Genomic DNA, 16,478 nt, shown 5'->3' with positions numbered 1-16,478 from the left:
CAGGTGGCACAAAAGGAGGCTGAATATGCAGCACCCCCTTAACAAACGTCTGAACTTCAGGAAGAGACACCAGTTCCTTTTGAAAGAAAATGGATAGGGCCGAAATCTGGACCTTTATGGATCCCAACTTCAAACCCAGTCACTCCAGACTGTAGAAAGTGCAGAAATCCAGTTGGAATTCCTCTGTAGGGGCCTTCCTGGCCTCACACCAAGCAGCATATTTTCGCCATATGCGGTGATAATGCTTTGCTGTTACGTCCTTCCTAGCCTTCATCAGCGTAGGAATAACTTCCTCCGGAATGCCTTTTTCCGCTAGGATCCGGCATTCAACCGCCAAGCCGTCAAACGCAGCGCGGCCACGCAAATTAGGGGGCGTGGCCACGCCTCCGTCATTTTAGGGGGCGGTGCGGCCCACAGACGCTACTATAGAGAGCGTCTGTGGCCGGCGACGTCACTGTTGGGGGCGTGCCTAGCACCTTCGTCGGTGCTGGGCTTCCCCCAGCCCTCTCCCAATGCGTGAATGGATGCCGCGCGCATGCGCACGGCATCTATACACGCCGGGAGGGCAGGGAGCGGGCGGCTGTTCTAGCAGGGTGCCGCAAAAGGGGCAGGGCGGGTTTTGCCTGTTAAAAAACGGGCAGGGCGCCGCGCCCTGCTAAAACAGCCTAGAGTGAACACTAAGTATTGTTCTCACTCCTCTTCTTCTTACGATTCGCAGTACCTTGGGAATGAGAGGAAGAGGAGGGAACACAGACCGACTGGAACACCCACGGTGATACCAGGGCGTCCACAGCTATCGCCTGAGGGTCTATTGACCTGGCGCAATACCGTTGCAGCTTTTTGTTGAGACGGGATGCCATCATGTCTACCTGTGGCAGTTCCCATCGATCTGTAATCTGAATGAAGACTTCTTGATGAAGTCCCCACTCTCCCGGGTGGAGGTCGTGCCTGCTGAGGAAGTCTGCTTCCCAGTTGTCCACTCCCGGAATGAACACTGCTGACGGTGCTTGTACGTGATTCTCCGCCCACCGAAGAATCCTGGTGGCTTCCGCCATCGCGACTGCTTTTTGTGCCGCCCTGGCGGTTTAAATGAGCCACCGCGGTGATGTTGTCTGACTGAATCAGCACCGGTTGGTTGCTAAGCAGGGCCCCCGCTTGACTCAGGGCGTTGAATATGGCCCTTAGTTCCAGGATATTTATGTGCAGACAAGTTTCCTGACTTGACCACAACCCTTGGAAGTTTCTTCCCTGAGTGACTGCCCCCCACCCTCGGAGGCTCGCATCCGTGGTCACCAGGACCCAGTCCTGTATGTCGAATCTGCGGCCCTCGAGAAGGTGAGCACTCTGTAGCCACCACAGAAGAGACACCCTGGCCCTGGGGGACAGGGTGATCAGCCGATGCATCTGAAGATGCGATCCGGACCATTTGTCCAACAGATCCCATTGAAAGATCCTCGCATGGAACCTGCCGAAGGGAATGGCCTCGTATGATGCCACCATCTTTCCCAGGACTCGCGTGCAGTGATGCACCGACACCTGTTTTGGTTTTAAGAGGTCTCTGACTAGAGTCACAAGCTCTTGAGCCTTCTCAGTCGGGAGAAACACCTTCTTCTGGTCTGTGTCCAGAATCATGCCCAGAAAGGGCAGACGCGTCATAGGAATCAGCTGCGACTTTGGGATATTTAGAATTCAGCCATGCTGTTGCTACACCTCCTGTGAGTGCGCTACGCTGATCTGCAACTGCTCCCTCGACCTCGCCTTTATGAGGAGATCGTCCAAGTATGGGATAACAGACTCCCTGCTTTCTCAGGATCACCATCATTTCTGCCATTACCTTGGTAAATATTCTCGGTGCCGTGGACAGACCAAACGGCAACGTCTGGAATTGGTAATGACAGTCCTGTACCACAAATCTGAGGTACTCCTGATGAGGCGGATAAATGGGGACATGCAAGTAAGCATCCTTGATGTCCAGAGACACCATAAAATCCCCCTCTTCCAGGCTTGCAATGACCGCTCTGAGCGATTCCATTTTGAACTTAAATCTTTTCAGATACATGTTCAGGGACTTTAAATTTAATATACCGTAGGTCTGACCGAACCGTCCGGTTTCGATACCACAAACATTGTGGAATAGTATCCCTTCCCCTGTTGAGGAAGGGGAACCTTTACCACCACCTGCTGGAGAAATAGCTTGTGAATCGCCGCTACCACTACTTCCCTTTCTATGGGGGAAGCTGGCAGGGCCGATTTTAGGTAACGTTGAGGGGGCATCACCTCGAATTCCAGCTTGTATCCCTGAGACAATTTGTATAGCCCAGGGATCCACCTGTGAGCGAACCCACTGGTGGCTGAAATGTCGGAGACGCGCCCCCACTGCCCCTGGCTCCACCCGTGGAGCCCCAGCGTTATGCGGTGGATTTAGTGGAAGCCGGGGAGGACTTCTGTTCCTGGGAACTAGCTGTAAGGTGCAGCTTTTTTCCTCTGCCCCTGCCTCTAGCAAGAAATGAAGCACCTCTGACCTTCTTGCTTCTTTGTGCGCGAAAGGACTGCATTTGGTAATACGGTGCTTTCTTCGGTTGTGGGGGAATGTATGGCAAAAAGTTTGACTTCCCAGCAGTAGCTGTGGAAACCAGGTCCGAGAGACCGTCCCCAAACAATTCCTCACCCTTGTAAGGTAACACCTCCTTGTGTTTTTTGGAGTCGGCATCACCTGTCCACTGCCGAGTCCACAGGACCCTCCTGGCAGAAATTGACATTGCATTAATTCTAGAGCCCAGTAGGCAAATGTCCCTCTGGGCATCCCTCATATATAGGACAGTGTCTTTTATATGCCCCAGGGTCAGCATAATAGTATCACTGTCTAAGGTATCCATTTCCTCAGACAGATTATCTGTCCACACTGCTACAGCACTACACATCCACGCCGACGCAATTGCCGGCCTCAGTAGAGTCCCTGAATGTGTATAAACAGATTTCAGGATACTTTCCTGCTTTCTATCTGCAGGATCCTTTAGGGTGGCCGTATCCTGTGACGGCAGGGCCACCTTCTTAGATAAGCGTGTCAGAGCTTTATCTACCCTAGGGGAGGATTCCCAGCGCACCCTGTCCTCAGGCTGGAAAGGGTACGCCATAAGTAACCTTTTGGAAATCAGGACTTTCTTATCTGGGGAATCCCACGCTGTTTCACATAACTCATTTAACTCATGTAAAGGGGGAAAAGTCACCTCTTGCTTTTTCTCCCCATACATATAAACCCTTTTGTCAGGGACAGGGTTCACCTCTGATATGTGTAAAACAGCCTTCATCGCTATAATCATATAACGTATAGCTTTTGTCATATTTGGTTGCAATTTTGCATCATCGTCGTCACTGGAGTCAGAATCCGTGTCGACATCTGTGTCAACCATTTTGGATAGTGGGCGCTTTTGAGACCCCGAGGGCCTCTGCGCTGTAGGATCAGGCATGGGTTGAGACCCTGACTGACCCGAGGTATCCAACCTTTTATGTAAGGAGTTTACATGATCATTTAACACCTTCCACATATCCATCCAATCAGGTGTCGGCACCGTCGGCGGCGACACGTCAGTCAACTGCACTTGCTCTGCCTCCACATAGCCCTCTTCGTCAAACATGTCGACACACTCGTACCGACACCACACACACAGGGGAAGCTCTAAATGAGGACAGGACCCCCAAAAGGCCTTTTGGAGAGACAGAGAGAGAGTTTGCCAGCACACACCCCAGCGCTATATAACCCAGGGATTACACAGTAACTTAATGTTTACCCAGTAGCTGCTGTATAATGATTAATGCGCCTAAATTTATGTGCCCCCCCTCTTTTTTACCCCTCTACCGTGATTCTGCAGGGGAGAGCCTGGGGAGCTTCCTCTCAGCGGAGCTGTGGCAGGAAAATGGCGCTGGTGAGTGCTGAGGAAGAAGGCACCGCCCCCTCAGCGTCGGGCTTCTGTCCCGCGTTTTCATGTAAAATAAATGGCGGGGACTCATACATATAACAGCGTGCCACTGTTTATATGCAGCATTCGCCAGGAGGTAACAATTGCTGCCCAGGGCGCCCCCCCCCCCTACAGTGACCGGAGTGTGTGGGTTAGTGTGGGCGCAATGGCGCACAGCTGCAGTGCTGTGCGCTACCTCATGTGAAGACAGGAGTCTTCTGCCGCCGATTTCGATGTCTTCTCCGCTTCTGCCGGCTTCTGTCTTCTGGCTCTGCGAGGGGGACAGCAGCGCGGCTCCGGGAACGGACGACAAGGTCAGGTCCTGTGTTCGATCCCTCTGGAGCTAATGGTGTCCAGTAGCCTAAGAAGCGCAACCTATCCGCAGTTAGTAGGTTTGCTTTTCTCCCCTCAGTCCCTCGTAGCAGAGACTGTTGCCAGCAGAAGCTCTCTGAAAATAAACCTAACTAAAATACTTTCTTATTAGCAAGCTCAGGAGAGCTCACTAAAAGCACCCAGCTTTGTCCGGGCACAGATTCTAACGGAGGTCTGGAGGAGGGGCATAGAGGGAGGAGCCAGTGCACACCAGATAGTACTAAATCTTTCTTTAGAGTGCCCAGTCTACTGCGGAGCCCGCTATTCCCCATGGTCCTTACGGAGTCCCCAGCATCCACTAGGACGTCAGAGAAAGAGCAAAAAGATACTACTGCAGACATGTACTACAGAAGGTGTGTTACGCAAACATTAAAGTCAATAGGTCCTGATATAACAAACATTAAAAGTAATAGCGATGTTTGCAGCACCATTAAACCAATTGTGGCCAACATGTATAATCCCAGACCAGAGAAGGGCAAACCTATTTCTAATTCTGAAAAGACCTTAGGAAATAACTATAGTCCTGCAACAGTACAACTTTGAATATATTATGCTTCTTTTTGGCTTTCCTACATTTTACATATTAAAGGCAAGCAAATACATCTGTGTTGAAGCATAAATTAAGCACTACGGGGGAGATTCACTAGTGACAATATGGCGATCTGTATTAACACTTAGGGGAAGGTGAAACTCCATCGATCTGTGCCAGACCCACAGTGCAGCCTAGTGCAGAGTCTTACCACCCATCTGAACTCACTACGCATGCACGAGACCTCGCAAACATTCAAGATTTCACATGCAACCCGAGACTCCGTCAGCTGCAGGAAATTCTGCAGAAACCGCTACAAAAGCCCAGTTTAAACATCTCAATGATATTCTGTCACCATACTATAAATGTTGGCAGATAACAGATTTGTCTGCTTTCACACATACAGATGGTCACTGAATATGTGAAATAGTGTATTTGGCACTTACAGCCTCTTATTGCATCTCACCTACTAAAATTAGGTATAAATGTGAATACACTGAATCATGATCCACTGATGCTCACCTAACACTGGAAACAGATAATGTAAGGTGGAGCTGGGCAGTGTTTACATGCATACAACTCAGTGGATCCTTCATAGAAAAGTCTAGACAGGAGAAACACATGCATGGGTGTTCTTACACATTTCTAGCAGGACTGCCAAGGGTTGATTCTATTTCGGAGTGGGAGAAGGGACCTTCTGACGTATCTAGGGGAGGAGACACGTCACCAGGGGGAGGAGCTACAGGCGAACAGGGTACCCGAAAAGTACCCTGACTCGCTCCACTCGCCACCTGATTACTAAAGGTAATAGTTGGTGGCGTGGATAGTAGAGGAAATATCCCGCTGGCCTAGCTTCTCCCCCTTGTGTCGTAACTCCTCCCCCTTACGGAAAAGGTCCCTTAGCCCACTTGATTCTAGCATCTACCCAAACACTATGGGGCAGCAAGCAGTTTTGCACGTGTATGAGCTTCCATAAGGTGCAGCTGTTGACTGGCCGGGCAGATGTCTTCGGTCGCAATTGAATCAACCCCCACCCATTTTGCTAGTCAAAGCTAACTTACAAAAGGAATGCTATTATAAAGCACATTTGAAATATTTCATAAATAAAGATTCCAGCATGTTCATGTTAGATCAATAGAAAACTCATTTTGTACAAGAATAAAATGGCACGTGGGAAGGTTTACTACCTTATGGCTACAAAAGCGTGTACACAACCATCTGTACAATAGCACATGTAAACCATAGCAGAAAAAAGGCCCATAGGCCATAATGCATTATACTTTAGCCTGCCCTGAAGAGATTAGTCCCCATACAGTAGTACATGACCAGTATGCCAGCTAAATGCCAATTTGAATGTGAACACCAATTATAGAAATACCAAGCATAATGTAGTCCCAATGTTTGCAATCTGGTCTTATATTGGCAATACTTGCATTAGTAAATACAATATACTTATCACACAAAAGACAAATAAATGGAACATGAACCGGCTGATGCCCTCCCTGCCCCCCTGCACCAGATGGCGCCAACAATAGCAGGCAGAACAAAGGAGGATATGGCTCCCATACCATGTACAAAACCCCCAACCCCCCCACCAGTGATACAGAGAAATACAGTAATAATAAATTGAATAAAATTGCGTAGGTAACTTACACTCCTTTATTTAAAGGGGAAGAAATATCAGGTACGCACCCTGCGTCCTCCTCTCCTTTGCTTGCATTGATCTGATCTCCCTCGGAGCCGTTTTGGCCTTCCACCGCCTCTTGACTAGCGTCGGCGGCTTCAGCGGCTTCGTGGCCGTTCTCGGAGGTCTCCATGTACTGCTGCTCGGCGTCAGACATTGTTGTTACCGCGATGTATGAACACAACGCCTGCAGGACAAAAGGAGAAAGGCGTTAGAGAGCGGCCTAGCGGTGCGGGAACAGAGCCGCGGCCAGAAGGCGGCAGTAGAGGCCCCAGCGCGCACCACCACCCCCCACACGCTGCCACTCGCACATCCAGCGCTTGTGCAGGCGGCGATCGCTGTAATCGGAGAACAGAAGCGCCATTTTTTACGCCGCGCAACCAGGCCTGCGCCAAGAAGGGAGACCGCGCGCTGGTGACCGGGCCTAGGCGCCTCCCGCCCGCAGAGCGCCCCCTTCGCACCCGCTCCCGTGCCTAGTGGCCAGAGAGGCCGCCTGTGCCCTTACACGAGCTCCGCGACGGATTCAACTTCTCCAAAATGGTCTCTCCCGACAATGCCAACTCGTGGCTAGCTTTATAGAGCCGGAACGGGACACCGGGGAAGACGGCGCGCTGCTATTGGACGCCGGGAGGTCGCCGTCGTGTTCATCCAGGGCTGCGATTGGCGAGTTCGCCTCACGGAGGTGGAAGGGTTGGCCGCCAGTAAGGGAGACATCGCGAGATTTGTCGGTGCCCGTCGCGGCCGCTCTAGTCTCGCCCCGGCCCGGCAGCAAATCTCCGCAGCTATCAGTCAGCGGGATGTGCCGCATTATTTCCCGTATTCCTGAGCCAGGGGCAATAACATCTTAATACGGCGTGCTGTGTATACAGTATCTCTGCCCGTATACTCTGTATAGCCTGTGTGGAGTGAGATTCCCACTGCAGCTGCATAAAATGGCCGTCTCCTCCATCTATATGGGTCACTAGTATATACAGTATATGTCTCCCAGCACCATAGCGTGATCAGGGAGCAGATGTGTATTTTGTGACTTTACATTACTGCATATATGATTTCATGTGCCTTGTTTCCATAGTAACGGGCAGCATATATGTTACCGATTGGTCTATAGTGGGTACATTGAATAATAACTGTTTCTTTGCAACATTATTACCAGTTTCTTTATGTAACACACATTCTGCAGCGCTTCACCGAGAATATTGGCCATTCACATTAGTCCCTGCCCCAGTGGAGCTTAAACGCTATATCATACCTCCCAAACGAGTGGTCTTCAGTATGCCGAATGTCCGTAGCCCGGCGCACAGTAAACCGGCGCCGGAATCCCGACACCTATTCTCCCTTGCAGGGGTCCACGACACCCCTGGAGGGAGAATAAAATAGTGTAGCGCAGCATAGCGAGCCCGCAAGGGGCTCCTTTACGCTCGCCACGCTGTCGGTATGCCGGCGGTCGGGCTCCCGGTATGCTGGTCGCCGGGAGCCCGAGTGCCGGCATACCGTACTACACCCCTCCCAACATGACCCTCTCCAGGTAGAGCAGAATGCTCTGCTCCTGGACTTCTTAATTTATGATTGCCAACACCTTTCTTATCCATTAACCTGTTTAAAACAGGTGCAGACAATCCTACATTAAGAGAAAAGTCCAGGAGCAGAGCATTCTGTCGCTCCAGGAGGTGGTCATGTTGGTAGGTATGCTATATTCCCTACCACATGTACACACATACACGCTAAGGTTCATTTGTAAGGAGCCAATTAACCTACCAGTATATTTTTGGATTGTGGGAAGAAACCAGTGTACTCAGTGGGAACACATACAAGTACAGGGAGAATATACAGACTCCACAAAATTAAGGCCATGGTGGGAATTGAATCCATGACCTCAGTGCTGTGAGGTAGTAATGCTAACCATTACACCATCCGTAAATATAGTTGGCAGTGCAGATTTTTTTTTTTTTAAATTATATTTACATATTATTTCAGTAGAAGGAGCAACAATGGCAAATTGAATTTTAAAATGTTTTACGTTTTTGTAAAGGATGTTAAAATGTCTGTAGGTAGGAGGGCAGTTTAAACTGCCCTCCATCCTCTAATTTGCTTCCTGCATTGCAAATAAGCTCTGGAGGACTTTATAGGCCAAACATCATACACTGCCCTGCACACCTCTTATTTGCGAGATAGATGTGCAATGTTGGCAGCAGTGAGGTTATGCGCTGGCCATTTCTTCAGCGTCTCCTGCCAAACAGTATACTAATCTGTTATAATGGGTGTAGTATCAGGTCATTATGCTTTATTCACTATTTTAGCCTTTATCCTAGATTTAGCACTAAATGCTATGTCAATATTGTGATTGTTGTCATGCATTTGCAACATTTTGACAGTCAACTCTGACTGGATACTTTAGAATATACGACAATACAGTGCCAGATTAAGGTCCTCATGGGCCTGGAGCTGAAATTTTTGAAGGGCCTATTGTGTGCTTCAGCAGGGGATATGGGGTTGTGATGGTTGCTGATATGGGTGCATGACCAGTGCTGTATTTACATACGTGTGTGTGTGTGCGTGTACGTGTGTGTTGGAAAAATAGAAAAATCTATCTATATAGCGAGAGAGAGAGAGAGAAAAGTAAAAGGCGCCCAATGGAATTATTACATTTTCTTGCCATGACTGCATGATTTCTGAGGTGACTGCAGCATTTTGAGGTGGCGAGCAGAAATCTGCAAACAATTGTTGGAGCGTCCAAACTGTTGTTCCGGCAGCATGCCCAATAGTTTAGACAGATTTAGATACTTTACACCGTTAAACCCAGTGCTTTTGGGCGTGATAAGCAATAGGCAACCGCAGAACTCATTTCCATTTGCATTACAATTGAATAGCTCTGTTGGGCTGCCATTACTTATGGGCATGCAACAAACAATTGGAAGCCCCTCACTATGGGGGAAATTCAATCACCTGCGGCACATTATCATGGGTAATGATATTGCCTGGGGGTGTCCTATTAGCCCCGATAAGCCAGCATGAGCTGCGGCAAATTGGGGATGCCATTACCTGCTGCACTGAGTTTCATCTGCCGGGTCCCTTCCCTACAGTCCCAGGATGCTGCAGCGGCGGCCGTGGGACACTGAATGGAGTGTGTGTGTTTAGGTGTGTGTGTATATATATATATATATATATATATATATATATATATATATATATATATATATATATATATATATATATATATATATATATATATATATTTCTCTAACGTCCTAGTGGATGCTGGGGACTCCGAAAGGACCATGGGGAATAGCGGCTCCGCAGGAGACTGGGCACATCTAATGAAAGCTTTAGGACTATCTGGTGTGCACTGGCTCCTCCCCCTATGACCCTCCTCCAAGCCTCAGTTAGATCTCTGTGCCCGAACGAGAAGGGTGCACACTAGGGGCTCTCCTGAGCTTCTTAGTGAAAGTTTTAGTTTAGGTTTTTTATTTTCAGTGAGACCTGCTGGCAACAGGCTCACTGCATCGAGGGACTAAGGGGAGAAGAAGCGAACTCACCTGCGTGCAGAGTGGATTGGGCTTCTTAGGCTACTGGACATTAGCTCCAGAGGGACGATCACAGGCCCAGCTTGGATGGGTCCCAGAGCCGCGCCGCCGGCCCCCTTACAGAGCCAGAAGGCAGAAGAGGTCCGGAAAATCGGCGGCAGAAGACGTCCTGTCTTCAACAAGGTAGCGCACAGCACTGCAGCTGTGCGCCATTGCTCTCAGCACACTTCACACTCCGGTCACTGAGGGTGCAGGGCGCTGGGGGGGGCGCCCTGAGATGCAATAATAAACACCTTGGATGGCAAAAAATGCATCACATATAGCTCCTGGGCTATATGGATGCATTTAACCCCTGCCAAAATACATAAAAAAACTGGAGATAAGGCCGCCGATAAGGGGGCGGAGCCTATCTCCTCAGCACACTGGCGCCATTTTCCCTCACAGCTCCGTTGGAGGGAAGCTCCCTGGCTCTCCCCTGCAGTCACTACACTACAGAAAGGGTTAAAAAAGAGAGGGGGGGGGGCACTAATTACGCGCAGTATTAAATGATACAGCAGCTATAAGGGGAAAAACACTTATATAAGGTTATCCCTGTATATATATATATAGCGCTCTGGTGTGTGCTGGCAAACTCTCCCTCTGTCTCCCCAAAGGGCTAGTGGGGTCCTGTCCTCTATCAGAGCATTCCCTGTGTGTGCTGTATGTCGGTACTTTGTGTCGACATGTATGAGGAGAAAAATGATGTGGAGACGGAGCAGATTGCCTGTAATAGTGATGTCACCCCCTAGGGGGTCGACACCTGAGTGGATGAACTGTTGGAAGAAATTACGTGACAGTGTCAGCTCTGTATAAAAGACAGTGGTTGACATGAGACAGCCGGCTACTCAGCTTGTGCCTGTCCAGACGTCTCATAGGCCGTCAGGGGCTCTAAAGCGCCTGTTACCTCAGATGGCAGATATAGACGCCGACACGGATACTGACTCCAGTGTCGACAGTGAAGAGACAAATGTGACTTCCAGTAGGGCCACACGTTACATGATTGAGGCAATGAAAAATGTTTTACACATTTCTGATAATACGAGTACCACCAAAAAGGGGTATTATGTTCGGTGAGGAAAAACTACCTGTAGTTTTCCTGAATCTGAGAAATTAAATGAGGTGTGTGATGATGCGTGGGTTTCTCCCGATAACAACTGATAATTTCTAAAATGTTATTGTCATTATATCCTTTCCCGCCAGAGGTTAGGGTGCGTTGGGAAACACCCCCTAGGGTGGATAAAGCGCTCACACGCTTGTAAGGGTTCTATCCTCTCCTGAGATGGCCGCCCTTAAGGATCCTGCTGATAGAAATGTATGTATTTACACACATACTGGTGTTATACTGCGACCAGCAATCGCCTCAGCCTGGATGTGCAGTGCTGGGTTGGCGTGGTCGGATTCCCTGACTGAAAATATTGATACCCTAGATAGGGACAGTATATTTTTGCCTATAGAGCATTTGAAAGATGCATTTCTATATATGCGTGATGCACAGTGGAATATTTGCCGACTGGCATCAAGTCTAAGTGCGTTGTCCATTTCTACCAGTAGAGGGTTATGGACACGTCAGTGGTCAGGTGATGCGTATTCCAAACGGCATTTGGAAGTATTGCCTTATTAAGGGGAGGAGTTATTTGGGGTCGGTCTTTCAGACCTGGTGGCCACGGCAACAGCTGGGAAATCCACGTTTGTACCCCAGGTCGCCTCTCAACATGAGAAGACGCCGTATTATCAGGCGCAGTCTTTTCGTGGATAAGCGGGCAAAAGGTTCCTCATTTCTGCCCCGTGACAGAGGGAGAGGAAAAAGGCTGCAGAAATCAGCCAGTTCCCAGGAACAGAAACCCTCTCCCGCCTCTGCTAAGCCCTCAGTATACGCTGGGGCTTTACAAGCAGAATCAGGCACGGTGGGGGGCCCGTCTCAATGAATTTCAGCGCGCAGTGGGCTCACTCGCAAGTAGACCCCTGGATCCTTCAGGTGATATCTCAGGGGTACAAATTAGAATTCGAGACGTCTCCCCCTCGCCGTTTCCTAAAGTCGGCTTTACCGATGTCTCCTGACAGGGAGACAGTTTTGGAAGCCATTCACAAGCTGTATTCCCAGCAGGTGATAATCAAGATACCCCTCCTGCAACAGGGAACGGGGTATTATTCCACACTGTTGTGGTACCGAAGCCGGACGGCTCGGTGAGACCGATTTTAAATCTAAAATCTTTGAACACTTACATACAGAGGTTCAAATTCAAGATTGAGTCACTCAGAGCAGTGATTGCGAACCTGGAAGAAGGGGACTACATGATGTCTCGGGACATCAAGGATGCTTACCTTCATGTCAAAATTTACCCTTCTCACCAAGGGTACCTCAGGTTTATGGTACAGAACTGTCACTATCAGTTCAGACGCTGCCGTATGGATGGTCCACGGCACCCCGGGTCTTTACCAAGGTAATGGCCGAAATTATGATATTCCTTCAAAGGAAGGGAATTTTAGTTATCCCTTACTTGGACAATTCCCTGATAAAGGTAAGATCCAGGGAACAGTTGGAGGTCGGTGTAGCACTATCTCAGGTAGTGTTGCTGCAGCATGGTTGGGGTCTCAATATTCCAAAATCGCAGCTGGTTCCGACGACTTGTCTTCTGTTCCTAGGGATGATCCTGGACACTGTCCAGAAAAAGGTGTTTCTCCCGGATGAGAAAGCCAGGGAGTTATCCGAGCTAGTCAGGAACCTCCTAAAACCGAGCCAAGTCTCAGTGCATCAATGCACAAGGGTTCTGGGTAAAATGGTGGCTTCCTACGAAGCAATCCCATTCGGCAGATTCCACGCAAGAACTTTCCAGTGGGACCTGCTGGACAAATGGTCCGGGGCGCATTTTCAGATGCATCAGCGGATAACCCTGTCACCAAGGACAAGGGGTCCCTCCTGTGGTGGTTGCAGAGTGCTCATCTTCTAGAGGGCCGCAGATTCGGCATTCAGGACTGGGTCCTGGTAACCACGGATGCCAGCCTGCGAGGCTGGGGAGCAGTCACACAGGGAAGGAATATCCAGGGCTTATGGTCAAGTCTGGAGACATCACTTCACATAAATATCCTGAAGCTAAGGGACATTTACAATGCTCTAAGCTTAGCAAGACCTCTGCTTCAAGGTCAGCCGGTGTTGATCTAGTCGGACAACATCACGGCAGTCACCCACGTAAACAGACAGGGTGGCACAAGAAGCAGGAGGGCAGTGGCAGGAGCTGCAAGGATTCTTCGCTGGGCGGAAAATCATGTGATAGCACTGTCAGCAGTATTCATTCCGGGAGTGGACAACTGGGAAGCAGACTTCCTCAGCACGACCTCCACCCGGGAGAGTGGGGACTTCACCCAGAAGTCTTCCACATGATTATAAACCGTTGGGAAAAACTCGACAGGTATTGCGCCAGGTCAAGGGACCCTCAGGCAATAGCTGTAGACGCTCTGGTAACACCGTGGGTGTACCAGTCAGGGTATGTGTTCCCTCCTCTGCCTCTCATACCCAAGGTACTGAGATTGATAAGATGGAGAGGAGTAAGCACTATATTCGTGGCTCCGGATTGGCCAAGAAGGACTTGGTAACCGGAACTTCAAGAGATGCTCACGGAGGATCCGTGGCCTCTACCTCTAAGAAGGGACCTGCTCCAGCAAGGACCCTGTCTGTTCCAAGACTTACCGCGGCTACGTTTGACGGCATGACGGTTGTACGCCGGATCCTGAAGGAAAAAAGGCATTCCGGATGAAGTCATCCCTATCCTGATCAAAGCCAGGAAGGATGTAACCGCAAAAACATTATCACCGCAATTGGCGAAAATATGTTGCGTGGTGCGAGGCCAGTAAGGCCCGACGGTGGAAATTCAACTGGGTCGATTCCTACATTTCCTGCAAACAAGAGTGTCTATGGGCCTGAAATTGGGGTCCATTAAGGTTCAAATTTCGGCCCTGTCAATTTTCTTCCAAAAAGAACTAGCTTCAGTCCCTGAAGTTCAGACGTTTGTAAAAGGGGTACTGCATATACAGCCTCCTTTTCTGCCTCCAGTGGCACTTTGGGATCTCAATGTAGTTTTGGGTTCCAAAAGTCTCATTGGTTTGAACCACTTAAATCTGTGGAGTTAAAATATCTCACATGGAAAGTGGTCATGCTGTTGGCCCTGGCCTGGGCCAGGCGCGTGTCAGAATTGGTGGCTTTATCCTGAAATAGCCCTTATCTGATGTTCCATTCGGACAGGGCGGAATTGAGGACTCGTCCTCAGTTTCTCCCTAAGGTGGTTTCAGCGTTTCACCTGAACCAACCTATTTGTGGTGCCTGCGGCTACTAGGGACTTGGAGGACTCCAAGTTGCTAGACGTTGTCAGGGCCCTGAAAATATATGTTTCCAGGAGGGCTGGAGTCAGGAAATCTGACTCGCTGTTTATCCTGTATGCACCCAACAAGCTGGGTGCTCCTGCTTCTAAGCAGACTATTGCTCGTTGGATTTGTAGTACAATTCAGCTTGCACATTCTGTGGCAGGCCTGCCACAGCCAAAAATCTGTAAATGCCCACTCCACAAGGAAAGTGGGCTCATCTTGGGCGGCTGCCCGAGGGGTCTCTGCTTTACAACTTTGCCGAGCTGCTACTTGGTCAGGGGCAAACACGTTTGCTAAATTCTACAAATTTGATACCCTGGCTGAGGAGGACCTGGAGTTCTCTCATTCGGTGCTGCAGAGTCATCCGCACTCTCCCGCCCGTTTGGGAGCTTTGGTATAATCCCCATGGTCCTTTCGGAGTCCCCAGCATCCACTAGGACGTTAGAGAAAATAAGAATTTACTTACCGATAATTCTATTTCTCATAGTCCGTAGTGGATGCTGGGCGCCCATCCCAAGTGCGGATTGTCTGCATTACTTGTACATAGTTATTGTTACAAAAATCGGGTTATTGTTGTTGTGAGCCATCTTTTCAGAGGCTCCTTCTGTTATCATGCTGTTAACTGGGTTCAGATCACAAGTTGTATGGTGTGATTGGTGTGGCTGGTATGAGTCTTACCCGGGATTCAAAATCCTTCCTTATTGTGTACGCTCGTCCGGGCACAGTATCCTAACTGAGGCTTGGAGGAGGGTCATAGGGGGAGGAGCCAGTGCACACCAGATAGTCCTAAAGCTTTCTTTAGATGTGCCCAGTCTCCTGCGGAGCCGCTATTCCCCATGGTCCTTTCGGAGTCCCCAGCATCCACTACGGACTATGAGAAATAGAATTATCGGTAAGTAAATTCATATATATATATATATATATACACACACATATACATATATATATATATATATACACACATATACATATATATATACACATATATACGTACACACACATACATATATATATACACACACACATATATATATATACACACACACACACACATATATACACACACATATATATATATATACATACATACATACATACACACACACACACACACACACATATATATATATACACATACACACACACACAAACATACATACACACACAAACATACATACACACACAAACACACACACACACACATACTGTATATATACACACCCATGTACAGTATGTACTGAAGACAGGGCTCTAGTACACCGAAACATCGAGATCTTAAAATCACGTTTGGAAGTCCTAAGTTGCCGTGCCATTTCAATGCCCCATGCTGTGACTTTAAACATCGGCACTGCAAGTTTGACAAAATACTCAGACACTTGATCTTCAAGGGGGCGTGTTCTTAAGTGTAATGTACCACACCATATACCCCTTATACACATTATGCACCACAATAGTAGGACCCCTTATACTATCTAGTACTAATGCCCCTTTCACAATTATACCACACAGTATGAGCCGAAATTCACATTATACCACACGGTATAAGCCGATACTCACATTATAGCACACAGAATGAGCCAAAATTCACATAATAGCACACGGTATGAGCCGAAATTGACATTATAGCACACGGTATGAGCCAAAATTCACATTATAGTACACGGTATGAGCCAAAATTCACATTATAGTACACGGTATGAGCCAAAATTCACATTATGCCGCATGGAATGAGACAATTCAGGGAGAGTGACAGCAGGGACATAGGGACAGGGAGAGTGACAGCAGGGACATAGGGACAGGGAGAGTGACAGGAAAAGTGACAGCAGGGACAGGGAGAGTGACAGCAGGGACGTAGGGACAGGGAGTGAGACCGAGAGACAGGGAAAGTGACAGCAGGGACATAGGGATAGGAAGAGTGACAGAGAGAGGGACAGCAAGGATATAGAATAGGGACTAGGGAGAAAGAACGGCAGCAGGGTAAGATTACCTATTTAACAGCGCCGGTGCTGAGGATACTGTGG

The 16,478-nt window shown here is 48.7% G+C and overlaps 1 protein-coding gene across 4 annotated transcripts in view; it reads right to left on the bottom strand.

The window, feature by feature from the left end:
• Positions 1-16,478, bottom strand: part of HNRNPAB (heterogeneous nuclear ribonucleoprotein A/B) — a 126,229-nt gene that overhangs the window by 41,153 nt on the left and 68,598 nt on the right. For 2 of the 4 annotated variants that reach the window (XM_063928315.1, XM_063928314.1), the window contains exon 2: positions 6,511-6,728. In XM_063928315.1, coding sequence (XP_063784385.1) covers positions 6,511-6,728 — 218 coding nt within the window. Of the gene's footprint in view, positions 1-6,510; positions 6,729-7,046; positions 7,155-16,478 lie in introns of those variants that run through there. The other 2 variants (XM_063928317.1, XM_063928316.1) reach the window with 2 other exon arrangements.

The sequence above is a fragment of the Pseudophryne corroboree genome, chromosome 6, assembly GCF_028390025.1.
Source record: "Pseudophryne corroboree isolate aPseCor3 chromosome 6, aPseCor3.hap2, whole genome shotgun sequence".
NCBI classification, from domain to species: Eukaryota; Metazoa; Chordata; class Amphibia; order Anura; family Myobatrachidae; genus Pseudophryne; species Pseudophryne corroboree.
The sequence above is the reverse complement of the archived record's forward strand: the minus strand, read 5'-3'. Positions and strand labels throughout refer to the sequence as shown.